At 41.1% G+C, this 23,558-nt stretch overlaps 1 protein-coding gene across 1 annotated transcript in view; it reads right to left on the bottom strand.

The window, feature by feature from the left end:
* Positions 1-819: 819 nt before the first annotated feature.
* specc1 (sperm antigen with calponin homology and coiled-coil domains 1) overlaps positions 820-23,558 on the bottom strand; it is a 58,445-nt gene continuing 35,706 nt past the window's right edge. The window contains exons 8-15 of the mRNA XM_061085781.1: positions 21,990-22,153; positions 20,701-20,801; positions 20,539-20,614; positions 19,734-19,878; positions 18,352-18,454; positions 7,989-8,105; positions 5,432-5,491; positions 820-909 (exon numbers count right to left, since the gene is read on the bottom strand). Coding sequence (XP_060941764.1) covers positions 820-909; positions 5,432-5,491; positions 7,989-8,105; positions 18,352-18,454; positions 19,734-19,878; positions 20,539-20,614; positions 20,701-20,801; positions 21,990-22,153 — 856 coding nt within the window. The remainder of the gene's footprint in view (positions 910-5,431; positions 5,492-7,988; positions 8,106-18,351; positions 18,455-19,733; positions 19,879-20,538; positions 20,615-20,700; positions 20,802-21,989; positions 22,154-23,558) is intronic.

Below are 23,558 nucleotides of genomic sequence, written 5' to 3'. Positions count from 1 at the left end.
AACCAAGATACACAAATAAAGAAAATATAAAGTCTTCAGCTCAACTCAAACATGTCAGTTCAAAATACTAATGTATATCAAGAAGTCAGTGTCGATCCTGTTCAGCAACATTTCAGCAAACGGAAACCAAATCTCGCGGAAGTCGGGCTCACACCGGTTTTAGTCCAGACTGCGACAGAACACCAGACTTTAACCATGCACAGAGAGTTCCTATGGGTTGTGTTTGGCAGAGGATTTGGCACAAGGAAGATTTCCACAGAGCATTTGAGTCAAACAGCTCCAGTGGCAAGAGTTGGAAGCACAGGAAGACGTCCAAAATCTACAGAAAAATTTGATCTAAAGAAAAGATTTTTGCTGTTTCCGACTGACAGCCAGTGTATGACAAATGTTTTTTGAAATGTATTTTTTTCAAAAATCTAAAAAAAAAAATCCTCTGGATCAATATTAAGAATTCTGTCAACCGCTACAAAGCTTAAAAAGTATGTTGAATCACACTCTTGTTTGTCTGTTTCCCTTTGTCTCCGCCTCCGATGTTGAACCGACTCTTTAAACTTGTAAAAATGAACATGCTGCTGTGTCTCCTTCTGCACCGCTGCACTGAAATCAGTCAATCAATCGATGACTGATCCATTCCTCGACAACCAGAACCGGTCCTCTGTCCTGTGTGTCTGGTGCGGAACAGTGAGCAGGAGAAGGGTTAACATGGCAGCAGTCGGTCTCTCTGTCTGAAAGGTGAATGTCGTGCTGACAGATGGGGCAGAAAAGTGCTGCAGTGCCTCCGGTCTTCATCGAGCTCCAGGTCCTCCTCTTCCTCACCAGTCAGGTCTCAAAGTACTTGTAGATCTGAGAGACGTACTGCATGACGCTCTGCCAGTCCGGCCTGTCGGTCTTCATCAGCTCCTCGATTTCCTGTTTGGGACAGAGACTGAGATAAGTTACGGCTTTTCAGGGTTTGTAAAACAAGATTCGAGCTTTGAAAGCAACAGACACACATCAGGCCCAAACATCTGTCGAGTCAAAACTGCAGCAAATATTTGTCCTCTCTTATTTGTAAATATTTAATTATATTTGTGCTCATAAGCAATGAGCAGTATCATAATGAAGCCACTCCCGATTAAAGCATCTGCCAATAAAAATGTGAGAGATTTCGGAAATGACCGCACTCCCATTTGTCCAATTTGTTTTTTAAACACTGATTTGCATGACTGTCAGGAGGTGTATACAGTCCGGAGTAGACTTAACTATTGAGGTACTGCCTTATTTCTCATTCAACCCATGAGCAACTATTCACTTGATCTAGATTTTAATTTGGATCTGTACCAAATTCCACACATTCATGCATATGAGTCCCCTACCCATGCCAGATTTTAGTTATCAAGATCCATCAATTATTATCTGAGAAATCAACAAAAATGTAGAATTACATCCTATCTCAGAAAGTTAAATGAAGTGAACAGAACCCTCCTGGATCTGCCCCCTGATCCAGATCCACACCAACATTTCATGGACCCATAACATATCCTTCCAACAAGTTTCATTCAAGTTTTATCTAACCTAACAAAGTAACTGACATGGGTGAAAACACAAGCTCCTCTGGGGAAGTGATAACAACTCTTCATATTGACAAAGAATATTTGATGATTTAAACATCTAAATTTATTTTCTGACACAAGAGTTACATTTCTTGAGTGAGTGATTGGCTTGTGCAGGACAAATGGACAAATGAAAGCGTTGTGCTTCTCAGAATTAACTGATGAACTTTGTGAACAATGGTGAGAGAAACTGTAATCTACAGTGTCCATGTTCAGAAGCATCTTGGATGAGATGCGAAAACATCTTCCACCAAAACCTGTTTCCTTTAATTCAACTCGTCCTGGGTGACCGTGACCTGGATGACTGAGAGTGTTCACAGATCTGCAATCTACAGGAATGGCGGTTTTGTTATGTGAGGCTGCTTTCAGCCACTGGGAGACAAAAACGCAGTGTGACAGCGGTGAGTCAGCTGCTGAAGTGGACTTTCACATGACTGTGGCGTCACAGAATCTTCTGTTAGTTCAGATGTCCACAGAAGCGTCAGCACGGTCACCTCTGGTACTTCTCTGTGGGCTGTGTCTTCGGCTTGTGTTTATGCAGCAGAGAGATAGATGAAAACATTGGATGTCGGGCATGAGAAACAGTTAATGCTGGGTTCCAGGAACCAACTCCTCCACTGACATGGGAACCAGTTTGCCACATTCAGTCTCCTAACCATAAGCACGTAATGGAGAAATAACAAGATAAAGTGAGGTGAACTTTGATCTCCCTCCAAGAGTTCAGCCAAACCAACTTCTCCGCTGAGGTCCAGCCAGATTTAGAGCGAATGACAATACATAATTCGACAGATTTGTGTATTTTACAAAGTCGTCTCAGATTTAACTTTCTAATTTATGTGTTTTACCTTGTTCCTTAAATCATGAAGCCATTATCAGAAGTACAGAGCGAGAACATGCAAAAGCGGCGACATTAAACGGGAAGTAGAGGTCACATTAGTTTAACCTCTACTGTGTGCAGAGTATTTTAAATCCACTTCCAGCATATTTTAAATGATTAAAAGAGACACCAGGATGTTGATGACTAATGAAAGCCTTATTTCCATTGGCTGTTGACGCAGATTACTCCTCTGATTAATCCACTGTCTTTTTTTATCCGTTTTTTCCTGGAAGTTGTGTGCATGAGGAGTTCACTTGCCCTGGTCAGAATGAACTATCTACTACCCACACACTCACTGATAGTTTCATGGGTTTCTTTTTATGAGAATGAACATTCTAAAGACCACGTACAGCAATTAAAAATATATTTTTGGGCTTTTCCCACACCACAGAGCAATGTGTTTTCAACCACCCAGGCAAAGTGGATAGCTTAAAGAAAAAGGGCTAGTCTATTTAAATAGAGAAAATGATCAGAATTCTTCTGCTGTCACACAGCTCTTCCTAACTGGGCGTGGCTTCCAAAGCTGCTGGGCCAGGTGCTGCCTTAAGATGCTGTCGAAAATCCAAAACACTACACAGAGTACAAGCTAAAGGCTCCGGGAAATTTATATTTAGAATTAATTACACCTGAATCAATAAAAATCATTGTCAGTGTTGTGTTTAATTGCAGCGTTGTCTGTTCACAGCTTTTTTCCGTCCTGACGTCCCTACTTGAACTCATCCCCTGCAGGCACTAGCATGTAGCATAGCACCGCCGCTAGTCACCTGCGACCGGGGGAGAAGAGCTTGGTTTTCCTTTCCCCTCACAAAGTAGGGGAACAGCTCCTCTGCAGAACAGCAGCAGACCTGCTGCCTGTGTGACCAGCACAACTGCAGCCAGACAGAACCATTGATGCTTCAGTGCAGTATTATATAGTTTGGGGGTCATGCATGTCGACCAATAAAAGTTATGATGACGTCGTGCGGTCCCCTTCTCTGACTTTTATAAAGCTCTGGAACCAAGGAATGTTGTAACACGGTCAAACTTCACAATTCAGTACTACATAGTTACCATTCTTTTCCTATGTTTTAATAATCACTTATTGACATATACAGCACTTTACTCGGCCTTTAAAAAAGCAGGAAAGTATTTAAAAAACACAAAGGCCTGTGTGCATTTTCGTGATGATGTGTTTGCATGACAACTATGACCTGCAGGCAGAGAAGTGAATGTTTTAAATGAGACAGATGAGTCAGGAACTGCGACTGTAACATTCGTGACCCAAACACGATGATTAAGTTTGATCCCAAAACATCACCTGATTTAACTGAAGAATTGCATCAGATTCAAAGAATGACTTTAAATAGCCTACGAAGTTGTTTTCCTCAATCAGCTTCTTACAAGAACACAATTTTGTCGAGCAAAGTTTAACATGTTTTGGGTATTGTTACAGTCACTAAAACATTGGTGAAACAGTGAGGTCACAGTTTACATCCCGCACGCCCACTGTTGCCTTGCGTGATGAGCATATGCCAGCAATAACAACAATAGCGTTATATAGCGGTTTCTCTACGTTTGGTTTGCACTGCCAGGTGTTATTTCAAGTTTGCAGCGACATTTAGCATCATTGCACCACATTCACAGACACCTGCCTCACCCCCATCTTATGAGCAAAGATATGACTTAAACATAACAAGCTACTACTGTTTTGGTTTTTGAAGTTACTGCAGCCAAATGAGAATAAGCTGTTGATGTGGACTTTATTGCCACCTACTTGATCGTGAAGCTTGTTCAAGCATTTTATTGAAGTTTTTGTGTTCTCATCGGGCCAGAAATAATTTGTAAAACGAAGGGCGCGTGGTTGGAGACGATTTTAAATATATTTAGATTTTATTTAAAAGAATATGTGCAGTTGTGAAAACAAGGTTTTATACTGCTCTTATCAGGTGAAAAATGTAATTAGTATTTAGTGCTAATCAGCATCCTAACAAGGTGGTGAGCATGGTTCACATTATACCTGCTAAACCTCAACTAGCAATGTTTTAGCAGTGTTATCATAGTGATTTTGAGCATTCTGAGATTAGCCTTTAACTCAAAGAGCCACTGGTAATATTGATAAATGTTGTTAATGATATTATATATTATAAATACATAAATGCACTAACTCTGCCTCGTTATTCCTCTGACTTATGTGGATTAAACAAATACGATACAACCAAAGTCTGCTATGAAGATGGACAGCTCCCCAAAAGAGAACCCAAAACATCTGCCGACCTGGAGGCTGGAGGCACAACTGACCATAAATCATGCCTCCTCCATATTAGTGGATGGGACATGGAATATACTAAAAAGCCGAAGTAACCGGAATCGATAAGCAGAAATGGGATCGGAATCGATCAAATTGAAACGAAACCCAGCCCTATGTACAATCTTATAAGTTGCACCTCTTTCTTATCTAACATGCCAATAGAATGTTAGTGGGTGAAAAAATCCTTAAATCCTTAAATACTTGTTGCACTGCTTCACAGGAAAATATGTGAACGTGACTTTGTTCATGCCATGTTAAAAATGGAAGTGCTCACAGAGGCGGAATACTTGAGGTTTTGGTTTTTACGCAAACCCATTTCAGAGGAGAGCAATTAATGTTTTCACAAACTAACTCAACAAATGAACGTCAATTCACATCTGAAATATGTAATAGGTTGGTTTTTCCTGTTGCAGATTACCAGTGTGCGGTGCTGGAGCACAGGCTGGAGGCAGATCACCAATGCAGGACTCAGTAATTGATATGACAGAATATAGCTCCGGACTGTCAGTGGGAGAGATGGTCCAATAAGGAGGTTGTAGAGCAGTTCCGTTCTGAAGCCTTGCATCCTGATAGTTTACAGAATCCAAGTGTACTGTTTCCAATTTGTCTAATCAAATGGTTCCTGTGTGTTATCTGTGTGGTTGTGTGTGGGGGGTCTGTGGCAGTTCAGCTCACCAGGGAGGGTTTGATGCCAATGCTCTCAGCTGCCTGGAAAGCCAGGGTTAGATTCCGGACCTGAAAAAAAATAAAAACACTTGGTAACACTATGCTGGACAATATCTCAGACCTGTCTGTGACCTAACCAATATCCCCATGAATGAAATCCCAGATTTTGACCTAATTCTCCTTATGGGACTGTGGAGTTTGTCGCAATCATTATTTCAAAGAAAATAAGTGATATTCCGCAACTTAAAATAATAACAATAATACTATAGTAAAACAAACTGTTGCAGTTGATAGAAACCTGAACTCAATAATATTTGTGAAGTTTATGAATGTGAGTTCAGGTCCCTGAGTCGCTAATCGTGACTCTCACAACCAGTCCGTCATAATTACTGCCTCTAGACATCAACACAGCTAGAATAGGGAACAAATAAATAATAAATCCCTGATAATAATCTGCTCTGCAGCTGCAGACTACTGAATTTCAATCCTAACTTTTCTTGAAAACATCTGTGATAAATGATAAAGAAGGGCAGTGATGGGTTTATTGGAAGGATTATAATAGGAACAGACTGGCTAAATCACGCAGCAAGTTATGAAGGCAAACACACGTCTATTGAATTATTCGGAGAGAAGAGCCACACGATGTCTCTGTCATTAGCTTAATGTTACACGCTCACGACCAACACGAGCGTGAGCGGAGGCACACATGACTAATGTGTCACATAAGATGCGTCCGGCCCGGTCGGCGGTGTTGTAGGGTCTATTGTAGCGAGTGAAAGCACCGCGATCCCCAGAGAGGAACCATATTGTTTGCAGAGTCACTGTATATACAACATACACTTCCACACTACAGAGGAGTCATCACAAAGCTAAAGCAACTGCACTGTGCCGAGGATCTCTTTCAGTGTGACTAACATGTGCTGACTTCATAAATAATCCTTGGGCTGGAACTGTCAAATGTATACTTCATAAAGAAGGTCTTTATTGTGCAGCTTATTGGTGGAAGAAATGACGCCTAGCAAAATGGCTTCAAAGCCTTGTGGGGGTTTTTTTTCCCCTCATCGCAAACATGCATCTCTCAGATGTACACTGCATAAGTGGAATTTGTTTTATAGCTTACAGTTTCACATTTTCCACAAACAACTTATGTTAGTGAATTAATGTGTGATATTTTCTGGAGGCACAAGAGGCTGACCACAAAGTTACTTTACTTTCAATTCGTGCTCAAGGTCTAATAGATAAATATCCTTGTGAAGTCAGTTTTTGTATTAACACATTCACAAGAATATAGTCAGATCGTATTGTAGCTGTGTCAGCGGCTGCTCGTATCTGAACAAAAAACAGCCCTGGGGCTCATATCACGCCGATTCTTGTGTCCCTTCACTGGTTACCAGATCAATTCAGGATTGATTTTAAGATTATTTGAATGACTTTTAAAGCTCAACATGGGCTGGTTCTTACATACAGCTTTTCTCTGGGCTTTTCTCTGTCAGGGCCCCAAGCCTCTGGACCTCCCTGCCTGATGAGATTAGGCTCCCCCTCCCCCATCTGTCTCTCTTTTCTATTCCCTCTTTGCCACCCACCTCTCCTCTCTTCCCCATTTTTCTCCGCTCAGCCCAACCGGTCAAGGCAGATGGACGCTCACACGGAGTCTGGTTCACGGAGTCATTTTTTTATATCATAGCCCTGAACATAGTCAGTCAGTTTGACACCTGCACCAGTCATTTAATTTATACCAGTAATTTTATGACTTTAGCTCGGCTTGTCTAATGTTGTCCTCAACACTTCCTGGACTGTACATGATTTCAATCTGCTCATCTTATTCAAAGAAAAGATGGTATTTCTGTGACTTTAACTGGACAATACACAATTTCCTCCCTTTGTTATAACTGAGAATATTCAAGACAAGTGAATTTAATGTCCACTTAGCATATTCACTTACCCAGTGTCAATGTTCCTCACTGTTCATTTTTTTCACACAAGCCGAATTAGCCTCCACGTTTTTTTGTTTTCAAATTCTTTTCCTGGTTTGACGTGTACATCATGATCAGAATTTAGGAAGTCTGATTATTAAATGAGGGAGTGTTCACTCTCTACAGACGCCAAAGTGCTGCTCATTGTGGGAACTGTTGGGTTTCTCTATAAACTTAAGGTACTTATTTTGTTATGATTTGGCTCTTAAATTGGAATGAACCGAATATCTTTTATTACAATCGATTCTTCATTTTGTCATGGACTTTTGTGTGAAGCACTTTGTAACCTCGTTTAGATAAGTGCAAATAAAGTTATTATTTTATGGATGTTTGGATAATATCTTGGTCACATCCCATTGATGAATGAATCCAAATATGTAAGTGTGCCATGTAGTTCGATATGGAGGTCAATGGTAATGGTAAGGAATATATTGAGGTGTCTGAGCAGAGAGATGGAGTGCATGAATCATGTTGTATCAAATGTGTTGTAAATGCTGGTGAGGCCTACATGTACCACAGGAAGAGTGGATGCTGTCATGTCTATAGTATTTAGAGAGAGTTTGTGTCTGTGCAGTCTTCCCGTAGTTTTATACCTTATCTTGACTGATGAGTTCCTGGTAAGGGATATGGGCCGGAAGATACGTGTGCAGAAGGGCACAGAAAGCCAGGCCGTCACTCCAACTGCTGCTGAAGTTAGTCACATCGATATTCTAAAGGGTTATAAAAGAAATGAGCACGATTCAGGTCACAGTCATGAACAACCCAAAATCAATATCACACAATGATAATGAGTAGAAAGTGCCCGTAATTTCAGTTAATAGCCTCTTGACAACATTGACAGGCCATGAAATATAATCATTTGGTCTTAGAACCACAGGAAACAACGTGACCATAACATTTTATGTTTTCATACTATGTTCTTGGTCTTTCAGACTCCATTAATGTCTGCTTAGGAGGATGTTTCTCTCAGATCCCCTTTAATCCTCCCATGTTCTCTCTGATCTCTCCTCTGTGTGACAAACGTGCAGAGCGGCACGTCCAGTCTGTTGTTGTGTTTTCGTGTGTGTATGTGATTCACAGAGCATCGTCACCTCAAACACCGTATGCAACATATTTAGGGCCAGATAAGAGTCGAAAGCTCGGAGGAAAAACTTCCTCCAGGCCATTGTTTGTCGTTTCAGGCCCCCCATAGGACAGATAAGTTGTTTCCAGTGTCTTCCTCTGTTATCCCTCGTATGAGCTTTGGGAATGGGGCTCAAAGCTATAGGGAGACTACTGAGTCATGGCTTTGTCTGCGAGGCCCCCATATGACCCCAACACTTAAAATCCCACAGAACGTGGGAAAGTTAAAGTATTACAGTCCAGGTCCATTTTGTTCAGGTAAAAATACCCTGAGCCCTCAGAGCAGACATGCATCCAGTTTGTTTAATATTTCAAAACATGCGATAAAATAAATTGAAGCTAGAATATGAAACTTCTGCGGGTTAACAAAAATTGGCCTGATGTGCTTTATACAGTAAGAAGGATATCCAAAGTCTTTAAATAAAAGTAAGTCTTAAAATAAAATTTGGGGCATTGTCTGTGGTTATGTGCGAAACAGCCACAGCTTGGAACATAGTAATGTCTGTCCAGATGAGAAAATGTGCCTGTTGTACTGCATAAAGATCGGAAAAAACAACAAACTCAAATTAATGCATTTGTTTCTGAGATGTTCAAAAGGAACAGAAAGTTCTTATTTGGGATAAACCACTGCGTTAAGTCTGATGTGCGTCTGTATACAAAGCATTGGCTCCAGTGATATGCTAAAAATCAGATGGATGCAGCCGTGTGTTTGTTGTTGATTGTTGCTCTGAGCCAGTGGTGTGCGACCGTCCCCCTGAGGACCTGCGGATTTTCATTCTATAAATCTAATCAGTAACTGATCCATACACGTGACATCAGGTAAATGTGATTAACTACCTGATGGGGCAGGAAAACAACTCTGGGTCCTGAGGACAGGAATTACAAATCACAGCATAAAGTCATTGCAGTCATGAATATCCACTGAGCTAGGTTCTTTGTGAATGCCTTCACTCGTCTGCTCTGGCGTCATTGATGCCAGTTCCTAAAATGACGAGGTTGAGAGGCCGATCAACTTTAGAGAGGAAGCACCCATCATGCCTGACCTAACCTGGTGGCGGCTGTGGTCATTACTGGTCACTGTTGTGAAAATGTGCCTTATCTCTGTGTGATCTCTCAGTTAATTGTGTCAACTTCAGCCATGTAGTTGTGTGTTTGATGTCTTTTTTTTCAGACTGTGGTGAATTAAAGTTACTCACAACCGAAATGTACTTTTTAGCATGTACAACATGGGCTGTATAACACCTCTTTTACACCAAAATTAGCAGTAATTTGTGGGTTTTATAAAACCAGATAAACCTGCTAAAAAGGGCGATGACTCCTATCCCGGTGCCAGCAGAGTTTGTTTTAATGTTTCCCCCCCAGGTGCTTCATGTTCAATGTCGTGATCGCACCCAAAACTGAGGAGTGCTCTCACCTCACTTAGAAAGTTCACTTGGGTGTCACATTTCCATCAATGCCGATCAGAGCCAGAGCCGATTAAAACTCCATCTAGAGTCATTTGATCCGGGTGTGAATGCCGAATGTATCCGTTCCCTTTGCAAGATGTTAGTGGGTTTTTTTTAACACTGGAAAAGGGGCTTAAATGTAAATTTAGGCTAAAAACATGGTGTAAATGACACAGTTTTGAGTCAAATTAGAATGTCGGGTGCTTGCTGGTACTTGGATGACACCACAGGAGCAGTATGGAGGCATTTCATGTTTTTTTCTGTTTTGTTACGTTTGAAGAAGTGGTCGCCATTTCCTTTAATTGTATTCGATTCGGCTGCAACGCTGTTTACCAATGAAACTCCAAAAGTGTTTCTTGGACTCAAACACTTCACACACCCCTCAGTGTCATAGTGGTGAGAAGATAATGAGTTAATTTTCATTTTTGGGTGAACTATCCCTTTAAGTAATCTCCTTCAACCTTAAGCCACAAACTTATCAATTACACTAATGTACCTGATTTGTTGAAATGCGGAATTACATGAGACTTTAAAGGGTTTAGCCAACTGTCAATGTCTCAATGGGATTTAAAGGAGCAGCTGCCTCATCTGAAGTAACGTACATCCACATCATTCTGGAATCAGGCTTTGGGATTCAAAGAGTCACCTAAACAGCCACAACTCAACACCAATTGCTAAAAAATACCAATCATTATGTGGTTTTAGCCAAACTTTGATACCTATGAACATTAATTAACAGTAAAAGGTTCACATCTCTCACCAAAAGTGATTTGTCTCCTGCAAATAGCACTGAGGTAATCCTTCAAACACACATTAGTTGTTGATGGTATAACAGAAGCTGAAAGTGCGTTTTGAACGCCCAAGTCTCCTCTCCATCAGTCACTGCCTCTCTATTATGTCTGGAGGGCAGACCTGTGCAGTCATGTCAGCTCGCATTCCTCTCATAACTCCCCCGTCTCTCTGAGCTGGCTCAGCAGCCACACTATTAGCACTGTGTCTGTGATGTATGTGCACGCTGACTGACACACGCACACGCACACGCACGCGCACGCACACGCACACGCACACGCACACACACGCACACACACACAGAGGTCGTGATAGGGGGTTTGTCCCCAGTAAGACCCCAGAGGGACTGAGACAAAGATAGACAATGACAAGTAATATGGTAAGAGAGTCGTAGAGGGCAGTCTGTTTATCTGTCTGTGAGGGGCTGTGTGTGGGGGGGTATTGGGGTGGTCTGAGAAGAGCACATGCAAGGTAGGGGACTGTAGGTATGCTGGAGGTCAAGGTGGGAGTGGGGAGAGGAAGGTGGGGGGCTGGCTGTTCGTTCGGGACAGAAAGAGAGGGAGAAGCATGAATGCTAAAACAGCAGCGGACAACAACAGCTCTCTGGGAGCCGGCTCAGAAAAGCAAACACAGCATCAAGCGACAGGAAGAGTCTCGCTCGGCACAAAAGGCCGAGCTGTCGCTTTTTAGAGCTCAGGGGGAGAGAGAGTATGAGGGAAGCAGGGGACTGTACAGAGAGCGAGAGAACTGCGCAGAGCGTGTGGCTGCTTTGTTCTGAGTCCAAGTGAAAAGCAGATAAGATCTATGATATCATCACTTGTTAAATTAGGGGTGAAAATGAACCTGGAGATTTTCATTAGCTAACAAAAGGCAGACATGTGTCACACGTTGAGCTGTTCCTGTGAGAGAGTAGGGGCTCCACACTCGTATAGTCAAATAGTCAACTTTTAAAAAAAATACCCATCTTATTATGTCACAAAAGAGCAGGTAACAAATTATGACAGATATAGTAGAAACTGCTGCAGGAGGAAAAAGTTGTGGAGAAAGTTGTGTAGATTTATTGCAATATTTTCGCAAAAGAAAGCATGACTAGCGTTGCAGCTAATGATTATTAATATTCCAGGGCCAAATATTTCGTTTTGTATAGATCAACAGTCCAAAGTCCCAGGACATAGAGCCGTAAAAAATTTAATTTCTTACAGTAGGGAAGCTCAACACAGCTTAAAAAACAAAAAGTTTAAAGTTTGAAGTCCAGTAGTTTGCGTTTTCCTGCTGACAAACGTGAAAAACAACCAACAATCCAACAAGAGGGCAAAAACACAACTTTATTGGCGGTATAAACAAGTGAACAATGCCAACCAGTCACGTTGCAGGACATATGGTCACAATCTCCTCTTCTGTTGAATATTGACCAGATAAAGAGTCTTTTCAAAGCATCTTGATGTCACAAGTTGGATAAAATGCAATCAATTAATTATTTTACCTGTTTTACCTGTTTACCAAAATTTTACCTTTTAAAAATGTTGGCATGATTAGCTTCTAAATATTAAAGTAATAGCCAAAAATGTCTGATGGCATTCTGGAGGTATCCAGCTCACCAGAGTATGTATGTCTGTACGTATGTTGGCATAGATCGCACGGACAACCACAAAAAAAACGCTCGTACAAATGAGGGAAGAGGGAAAGCAAACAAGCACGGAGGGGACGACTAAAACTAGAAAAGACAGTCATAACTGAAAAGACAAAGAACGAAAGAGTAGAGGGGAGAGAGGGGGGGTTGACGCCCTCGTAGGTTTTGCAATGAGTCACAGTTACGAGCAATGACTGAAAAGTCCTGGCAGGCAGGAGTACGGAGAAAAAGACGGGGCAAAAAGGAGAGGTCACAGAGCTGGTGCAGCTGGAGAGAGCTGCTCTCCATCGACCCGGTAGCATCTACATACCATTTAATGGACTCCCTTCACACATAGGAGAAGATGAAGTGTGTGGCAGACGACACAGGTCACATGAGGCCTCACGAGCGCTCAGAGCAACTGTGCAGATGGATTGTGATAAATGTGTCTTTGATTGAAATGTTCACCTCTCTGAGCCCATATGAATATGATTATTCTGACTATATAAGAGGTTTGTTTATCATTGATGTCCTTGTTGCAGTATAAGATCTAATAAAGCGTCTTTTGCACTCAGCTTGGTACTCTCCCCTTCATATGCAATGTATTATCATTAACTAAACTATAAAATCTGACAAGGCAATTTTACTTCCTCTTACTCCAGTTTACTCATGTTACATAAGTTTGAATCAACTGGATGTTTGGAAATGAGCAAGGAACACTGATGTGATATGAGTAAGTATCGGTATTATCTTGTACAGTGTACCAAGCTGTGATGGTAAACTGCTACGACTACAAACAATTTTTTTATATCATAGCCCTGAACATAGTCAGTCAGTTTGACACCTGCACCAGTCATTTCATTTATCCCAGTAATTTTATGACTTTAGCTCCGCTTGTCTAAAGCTCGTCCTCAACACTTCCTGGACTGTACATGATTTCAATCTGCTCATCTTATTCAAAGAAAAGTTGGTATTTCTGTGACTTTAACTGGACAATACATAATTTCCTCCAATTGTTATAACTGAGAATTTAATATCCACTTAGCACATTCACTTACCCAGTGTCAATGTTCCTCACTGTGATTTCTTTTACATAAGCTGAATGAGCCTCAACGTTTTTTTGTTCTCAAATTCTTTTCCTGGTTTGACGTGTACATCATGATCAGAATTTAGGAAGTCTGATTATTTGCAAGATAGTCCATTATTTCAGCTGCAGTGACTAATCTCTTATTTCACACAGATGATACCACATTATTAGACGGTAGACGTAGAGTAATGGCTATTCTTTGATTTCCAAGTCTCTTCCCCTCCTCGATGTCTGACCTCCATTCCACACTCCCCTGGAGGTCCAATCCTCTTTCTTCAATGGGTTTTGTGAATATGTGTGTGTGTGAGTGTGTGTGTGTGTTTCCCAGACGTAGACCGGATGAGCTGTGCTCTGTCAGGCCCAGTTGAGCCTCATGCTCAGAGCCTTTGCTCATTGTTCCCATGTTGAACAAACAGCACATTTATTTTTGTTTGGCTTCTTTGGTTAATTGAGAAAAAAAGTGTCCCCAGCAGTCCTAAATTAAGACATCAAAACGCCTGATAAATAAATATACAGGAGGAGGTTTGAGTGTTGCCAAAAATGGAAACTTATAGAAACCCTTCTTAACATGGGACAACAGCTGTGTTGAAATGAAGATTGATTCATAGAATACATTTAAGTGAACATTTTTGGCAGAAATATAACATATCAACTAAAAACCAAAAAATTTGGAAAATGGTCCAGCTGGTTTTGCAGTCCAAACACAAAATCGAATCAATGTAATGACTTTAAAATGCAGAGCAGGAAGACACAGCTGAAAACACATAACAGCACTTGAAGACCAAAGCAACAGAAGTCGCATCTTTGTGTTTCAGGTTCGAGTCCAGCTGGCTGCTGACGTGCGATGCTAATTTCCGGTGAGAGGCCCCTTCAGTCTCTCCCACAGGGCAGAGTCAATCAGAACCAGCTTAAGGTCTTCACTGATCGATCTACGCTTCCCAGAATCTGACATTTGAGGTGTGACGAAGTCTGTCTGGGCTCATGTCTCGTCCTCCCCTCAGAGTTTACCACAGTTCAGGTAATGAGCGGCTCCAAGCACCAGTGCATGGTGGGTAAACACACCCCTTCACTCTCTCCTTTTCCCCTCTGGGGTTTAAGGGCTCCTCTCCATGGTGACAGCACGGCTGTCCTACTCTGTGTGTGTTTACTTGCCTTCCATTTGCCTTGTTTTCCCTTTGCTTCTTTTCTTCCTCTAGCAGTGTTAACGGTCACAGTCTATCCAGAAACCCAATCCATCTAGCAGACACAGGATCACACCAGCACATGCGCACACGCTCTCGCAGCTCAGCTGGATCCATGACTTGAGGCACGTAGGCCATGGCAACGCCTTTCAATGTCATCTATATTCATTAAAAACGCAAAAGCTTTAATTTGCAGAGCCACGGAAGCTCATATGAAACAATAATTAAGGTGAACATAAGCTCCATTTGGGTCCTCATTCCTCTATTGATCACAGTAAACAGGACATCTGGCTTCCAGTCAGCTGTAATCACACAGATTTACTGTGCCTCCGGCAGCTATTTGCACCTAAACATCACATAATCACCCGACATGCTTACAATAGCTCCCGTTTTCTGTTTCACTTTAATTAGGCTGCTGTTCGAGCAAAAGGTCCGACAACAATAGGACTGTAATAACAACTGGCACGGGGCTGACCCTCCCATCGGCTTTGTTCTCGCCTCACACGCAGCGGCTCCTCTGGCTCTGTGCTGGCAGCAGGTGAGCATGATATAAGAGCTTGTTTCCCCCGACTCTGCCATTTGGAAAGGAGACATGGGATGGAAAGCGAACAGCGATGGTCAAAGCTGTCTCTTCAAAGTGACCATTAATTATGCAGACTGAAGAGGCCGACATATGACTCCATACTAAAGAGCCTATTAGTGTTGAGTTACTACCTCGTTGACCTTAGTCCACAGCAGAGAAGAGAGAGACTGCAGAGTGTGTGTAGATGTATCGATAAAACTGATCCTCGCTAACCCTAACCGTGCTTTCCTGGAGCTACAAACCCTATGACAGGTCAGTCAGAGCCTCTGGACCTGAGACATGTACTTAGCAGCTTGCATGTGGACAGAGGCCTCATCACGCTGTAACAACCTGACCTTTCAATAGACATATGGAGCTCAACACGTCTTCTGACAGTAACCATTTCCCTTAGTTTCCCATGAGAGGCCTGTGGTCACATGTCTTCTGGTGCCGGGAGCTTAATTTAAACTAATTTAGTTTAAGTGAAACTATACTTCTCACACACACAAACACATACGAACATACAGCACATATCCATGCATTCTCGGAAATATAAATCCCTGTGGAAGGTAGTGGAATTGACCAGCAGATTGAGAAAGCTCAAGAGGCAAATAGTGGCCGATCTTGTAAATCTCTGCAGAGAAACTTAAGTTAAACCAAATGTGCAGGATATTTATTGTAATACATAATGTTGAGAAGTTATTTTGTAAATTGGTCTGATGGACAAATCCAAAAACATCTTTGTTCCCTTGATAGAAACAAAAGCTTAACTTTGAACATATTTGTAACACAAAGTTGAGCGGGGATAAATATTGATTCGATATGTAAATGCCTCATGATCAATTTCCCCTGAGGCAGTACAGTGCGAGGCAGTGCCAGTCGTTCTAAAAATAAACTTCTTAAGGTTAACCGCTCAACAGTGTGAAAAGGTCCAATTACAGGGTAGGCAAAAGGAGCACATGGAGAAAATGCACAAAGGATCACAGCTCCAACCTACAGCTCCAGGAGTGGAGTGATTAAGCCACAGGCCGAAACACTACTAGTAGCCAAATCTTCTTACTGCATTCCTGGTACTTGGAAATAATCACACTCTTAGTAAACCCTTTGTGAGAGGGGATCATAGGTTCCATCGTTAAATACAGACCAGAGGGAATACAGTTCTGTTAAGGGATTTGTTTTTGCTGCTGGAACTCACTGTCCCGAACTGAACTGGGATTTGCAATTCCATGTGGGTTTAAGTTTAAGTATTTTAACTCAAGTACAACACTTTGGTTTGAAAATTGTAAAACATATACTAAAATATTTATGCTTTTTGCTTTGGCATCAGACGGAAACATTGGACTTTTTCACTTCGCCACATTTATTTGACAGTTAAAGTTGCTTGCTGCTCGTAACATAACATGTGATACTTTTGTGTAGAGTGGAACTATATCCAACACAAAGTCGTTAAAATTGGCTCCGACTTAACCAGATGATGCATTCAAATGTTCATTACATATTTGGCCCTGAAATCTACAATGATGTAACACTTAGTGTGAATGGGAGGTTTTGCAGAGTGAATAATTTGCTACCAGCATCTCTCTAGTTTGAAAATGTGAAATTCTGTTAATATTATATTCTGGGAAAACGCAGGACTATCTATTGTTTATAGAGTATTTTTACAATTTGATATTACTTTGATCAATCACTTGTGCATTGACCTAGGTCATACACTTACACAACAGGAAGACATCAGACTGGCTGTGTTTGTGTAATAGAAATTGTTGTCTTAAAAATGTGTATAGAATACTGTAATAGTATGTGCTGCACTTTTTATTTTCAATAAGCTTCATTAATTTACAATTACAAGTGTCAACATTTGAAATTGTCTGCCTTTTGTCTTATACCTATAAATCAATAAATCTTATATCTATAATTCTTCATCACACTTCATCAATAGCAACTTGAAAATTGATCCCAACTCTCTCAAATAAGCACCTAGCTGCTGATGGACATTGGCAGACATCATAAAATAAAGCAGAGACCTTCCATCACACCGGCGTCTTTATACACACTCATATTATCGCAACGTTGCACTCATGTTAAAACAATTTGAGCAACAGTGCCCTGTACACACATCCAGCATCTTATCAAACAGCTCATCAGACTTTCTGTTATTCAGCAGCAATGTTATCTGATCTGCTCAGATGTTTCCATCACAGAGGATCAGTTTTTTGTATTTTACCAACAAATGCGCCGTGTGACCATTCAAACATCCGACCAGAGATAATTAGAGGGTGACTCAAAGTTCACCGAGCAGCGCTGCACCTGAGAAATAGGATCTATTGATCGGACGGCTCATCCAATTATTCAGACCATTTACCAGCGGGGAGGTCAGGTCTATTTTGAGCAGTTATCATCGTTCATACTTGGTCGAGGTACAGCTTTGTGGCGTTTAGACTGAGCCTAAACAGGAGAGAAACACTTGTCGATCTTCTACCAGAGCATTGAGAGAGTTGAAGATAATGTAGAGTTAGCAGCCTGTGACCAGCCGGCCTCCTGGTAAGGGTTTTAGCATTAGCTAACTGGCACACAAACATGATGATTACATTGGCAAATCTCTCATCCCACTGTGTTAAATGTGCTCCATAAAACATATGTAATAACAGATATAAGAAGAGCAGCTAAGCCAGGTGATTGTCAGCATTTGGCTCCATGGACACAGGCAACACAGATGGGAACACAACAGAAAAACAATGCATAAACAAAGGGGCATGCCTTAAAACATGGCGGGCTATAAAAATACACACATGCATAAATCCAGCTTGTATACGACACTGAGCGCTTTGCTTCATTGTTTCCATTACCTCTGTAGCACAGTTTGTGTGTCCAGTGAGATGACCGCTGGCTGAATGGCGGGTCTGCAAACACAGTAATGTGCCACTATAGTCTAACACCTCAGAGATGGCTGACCAAATAAAATACCTCGTGAACCTGAGGGCAGTGACACACCAATATTGCATCTTTGCAATCAAAACAGGGGGAGAACTTTCAAATGAGAACCTGAGGAGCGTGAGACTAAAATATAACTGTCGCACAAGGATGCTGAGAGAAAAACAGGGTGTGAAAGTGAATGGAGCCTGCCTTGTATCTGAGAGAGGTCTCTGGCCTCTGATCCCTACCGGATAGCCTTGTGTTTTCTTCTGGCACCACTTCAGTAGAGCGTTTCTCTTAGATCCGCCGTACTCCCGCGCCAGTGCAGCCAAGGGGTCCTTTCTTTCCACACTGTCACCAGTGTGCACAAACCGCAGTGGCATAGAGAGAGAGGGACAGTTTCAGCATGTCATTCAACAGTATATGAGAGGTGCAGTGTTTGATATCCCCTGAGAAAGTACAAACAAAACGATAAAAATCTACTTAAGTTAAAATAAAAGTAGGATTTTAAAGTTTCTGATTGAGTAAAAGAAAGTTAAATCCAAATTTACATCAAGTATTAAATGTAAACCTACTTGCAGAGTGTAGCCTAATACCTAATGCAGTGATCAGGCCTAAAAGTCCAATACTCAAAGTAGATGCTAGTGGACGTAGCGATGGGAGTGTGTGCGGTTTTCCGGTGTGTCCATGAGAACCACCCCCCCCCCCCCCCCACTTCTGCTTAGTGGTGAGTAGATAATGAGTGAACTTCATATTTGTGTGAAGCTAACAATAAACAGCTAATATATAAACTCTTGGCTCATGCTCTAATATCTATACACAGTATACTTACTGCCTAATCAAAAGACACATAGAGATTACCAGTGATACATCAGATTGGTCTAAGGCCCATCTTGGGTGTTATTTAAAGGGTCTGCTCCCGGGGGTTTGTTTTGAAGCTGAGCGTATGGGAGCAGCACCAGACACGATCATCACTCTGAGAATGCTAAACACTCAACGTGCACCGACGGCCAGAGGCAGCTAGGCCCTGTTCAATTAACAAGGCAGAGGCAGTGACAGAGTAGCTGTGCCATAACACTAAAACACAAATACACTAACAAACACTTGAATGTACGGCTGCTAAACTGCTGTTTGAGAGAGACGGTCTGCAACATGATGAAAAACGTCTTTTACCTCTATAACACGCAAATATATGTAACGCAAGAGCGTAACATATGTGTGTGAATGTGTGATCGTTAAAAGTGTATCGCTGCTGGTGGCACTTATACAGTATTTGCACCAACTGCAGTGGAGAGTGGAGCTTACTAATGTAAATAGTGTCTTAGCTGAAGATGAGGGTGTTGTCCTCTGCAATGGACAAGTCTCTGACTGCTTAAAATAACTTTGTCTCTCTGTGACAACACATTAATGCGAGCCTGAGTAATCTACCTCGCGTGCGACCTGGTACAGGTGCAGGAAGTACAACTTACTCAATGATTTTTTTGAGTTTACATAGAGAGGAGTGGTGCTGTTTGGGAAAATGACGTTCAATTCACCAGAAGTCCGAAGCATGTTTGATTAATACTAATACGCTGAGACTTGCACAGCTCAACAACTGGAACTATCAGACAAGATGAGAGGAAAAGCCCACCTGAGCTTGCTGTTGCCTCGGTTGTAGCTGAAGGATGCTGTGCGGCTGCTGAAGGAGATTGGAGCTTTAATGACGGACTCCAGGGAAGGGCTCTTCCTCATAAGGCTATTAGGTTTCATGTCTTCGCCGCAGCCCGACAACTTGTCTGAGGGAATTGAAGAATGCCCAAACAGGGAGGGAGGCACAACAAAGAAGAATGTGAGGAGTGAGTCAGAAACACAGGGATCATAATTTACTTTATAAAGAACATCTGACACATCACCCGGTAAAGTAATTCACATAGGAGTAAAGTTAGACTGCAACATATGTTTGGGTGAAGCATCCAATTTCCAAAAATAGATCATATAAAAAAACCCTGGGAAAAAATGAAATAGAAAATTTTATAATATGTATTCTAATATAGATCCTACAAATATAAAATACCATAGTCCAACAGATAGCCCAGGTAAAGGATTTCCAATAAATGTAAATTTGGAGAAAATTCATTCATATAATTTACGAAATGATAAATGTTACTTTTTTCAAATCTACCCTCCTGACTGAGAATAAGCAGTACCTTTAGTTTCAAACTAAATGAATCTACCCAAGGGCCTCTGTCTTCTTCCTCTTCCTTTTACTGTGTTTACAGACTAATTACATTGGACATGTCAGCTTTATATAATTTGTAAAAGCACTGACTCATAGCAGTACTTTGGCTGGCTGTGCTCTAACATAAAAGCAGAATGTGAGGCCCTTAGTTTGTGCTAAATGAAATATGGATAGACAAGTGAATTGAACACCTATAAACCATCTGTGTGTAACGTACCGTGAGGATGAGAGAATTCTCCCTGATTGATTCTTTTTTCCAACATCTTTGACAGGGGCTTTATGTACGAGTGTCTCTACAGGAACAGAAGAGAGGGTCACAAACATCTTCACATGCACTGAGGGGTTTCCATTTTTTTAAGGAACATGTCGTGGTGTATACCTGGATGGGGGAGACGGCAGCAGCAGGGGCGGTGCGGACAGGAATCCCGCTCAGTGGGCTTCTTGGGGAGGAATGCATTTGAACTGTGTGAGCTGGTCCATCTAAGAGACCAAAACAAATGAAATACTAATTGATTTCTCTATCAAAGAGCCTCAAGTTAATAATTAACCCATTAATTCAGAGACTCAATGCCACAGAGAAGACAGATAGTGTATAGCAGCTTTGTATAGATTACAGAGGAAGGGCACCATTACTCCAGTACAGAAAACAATTAAAGCTTCTTTTTACAACTGTAGAAGTAAATGAATAAGGTCATTAAAAAATGATTGTAACATCTGTCTTTAGTACAGCCCACGATATTACTGAAATTAAAAAAACAAAGTGGAAAAACAAGGCCTACAGCAGAGAATGATTCACTAAATCTTTGTCAATATACTACTAAACACTATCAAGTATTGTTGACATTTAATTTTAATGTAATCTAATACAGATGTTCTGTCGTTAGTGTACTTTTGTGTTAACTCAATCGTTTTAACACTTAATTCACAATTAGTGCTGATGTTGTACTTAACTGCATTATAGTGAAAAGTATTTGTAATATTCTGCCCCCTCCTGTGTGTAAATGGGAAGGACATCAAATTTAAACACCTCAAAACAATATGTGCCACCTTTAACTATGAACTCATAAAGAATTACAAATCAATTCTAAAAAAAAATTGATGTAACCAAAACCAAAACTTTATGACCGACAGGATTGAATTAGATTGTAAGGGTGTACTTACAAAAAGTGGCTAGTGTATAATTGAAGGCTATTCTAAATTCTAAAAAATCACTCGAGTGTCAAAGTGAGCTAAACCATTATCAAAACTAGCTCCACATAATTTGTAGTATTTTTTATTAATTATAATGTTAATAATTATAGTATAATTTATTATATGATACATATTGAACTGAATAAGACACATTCACCAGAGCAACCATTTAAACAGTGGAGCTATAATTCAAAAAATAAAAATTAAATAGTTCATCTTGAGCAGTTTTTTTCAAACACATAGGCTCTACTGGTTCTACTGACCGAAACAGAAATGACTCTCAAACCTGCCTGTGGTCGTTTAAGGCCACACAGTTCAACACCATTACACAGAACTGTGTTCCAGAGAAGTGACAGATCTCCACACTGGATATCTCACCAGCTGTTCTCTATAGTTAAACTGCTGCAGTGGGACTCCCAGAAAAGAGTGTGTGTTGTCTGTGTGTGTGAGGAGAGGTGCTCGGTGCTCAGTGCTCACTCTGTCCGACAGTATCAAAGGACTTAATGAGGGATTTGACCGTAGCTCCGGGATCTGATTCTGCATCTCCACTGGCGTCGGAGGGCGTGGTCGGGATCATGGAGATGCCACACCAGTGACGGCTGCTATCAGAGTCGGACCCTCTCCCCTCTTCACTTTGGAACCTAACAGACAAAATGAATTGGTTGCTGTGTAGACAGATACAATACATTCAATGGAAAACAACAGCATGTGCACTGGCGAGGTTTGGACTTTGAAATCTCTCCCTTTACATCTCCTCTTACAAGACTACCTGCTCATTACGACGAATGTTTACATAAAGGGTTTAAGTATATTGACAGGATCAAGTGATTATGGTAAATCGTAAATAGCTGATCTTCACTTACTGATCTGAGCTAATTCAATCATGGATCGATCATCATCTACCATTAGCCCTGGTGAACATTGGACTGTAGGCCAAAGGCTGTGGGATAAGCGGGTCTTTATCAGTGATGAATGAGGAGTCAATGACAAGTGAGGACTTTCTGTGTTGACCTCACCTCCAAAGAGTGTAGACAGAGAGACAAAACCACAGTTGGACTGGTGCAATTTCATTTATTCATTGACCTAATGAACAAAAGTCAAACAGATGTACAACACACTAGTCTGTCTCTTTCACAGGCATAAAAAACAGTCACCAAGTGCTTCTGGGTCTTTATTTGGAGAATAAATAAACAGCACATTCCCTGTATTGTTCATTGAATGGCTTAAAAATGATCTATCCCAACTCCTCTTTTTCTAAATATGGTTTAAGAGCAGATTGAGCATCAGCGCTTTAATATCTGGCTGAACAATATGGCTTTTAATAATAAAAATGCACAAATTGAATATCTGAGATAGAAGTTGGACTTTAAGTAAAACCTGAGACAACTGTTTGCCAATATACCACAACAACACATATTCTGTAAGCGTTCGGCTGAAAAGATGAAACCGTGTGACATCACAAATATCTGTTACACTGAGGAGGACGTTCAAGAAGAACTGTAAATATTGAACATGGTGAATCACGACTAATTAAGAAGTACCAGAGCCTTGAGTGATCTCTGATGTTTGGATAAGTGATAAGTGGTTGATTCTATCATCAATCACATCATCTACACATCTACAATTTGTGGGTATTGAAAAGTAGAATGATAGAAAATTTAGTTTAATTGATGATTTGACATTTGCTGTAAGGATAAAAACAATCCCTTCAGGAACCTGTAGCACAGTCTCTTGGTCTTTGAGTTAAAATGGACCATTAACCTTATGTTTGTTGTGAGGAGATAAATAACCCTGAGGTACAGGTGTCAGTGTTTGTGGCAGTTGTCAAATCTAATTTTGACAGCGTGGCTAACATCAACATTGTTCTAGTTACAATGATATGCATTGCTGTGTAAATACAAGACAGACAAACAGGGCAGACATTACCAGTATATCCACATGGAAGTCCCCTGTTTATGGTTCAATAGTGCCATCTAAAGGCTAAATGTGACTCAGAAGTCAGTTTTCAATTCCAACAACAGAGCCAAAACCAAACGTAGGTCTTAG

This window comes from Limanda limanda, chromosome 14 (assembly GCF_963576545.1).
Source record: "Limanda limanda chromosome 14, fLimLim1.1, whole genome shotgun sequence".
Lineage (NCBI taxonomy): Eukaryota > Metazoa > Chordata > Actinopteri > Pleuronectiformes > Pleuronectidae > Limanda > Limanda limanda.
The sequence above is the reverse complement of the archived record's forward strand: the minus strand, read 5'-3'. Positions and strand labels throughout refer to the sequence as shown.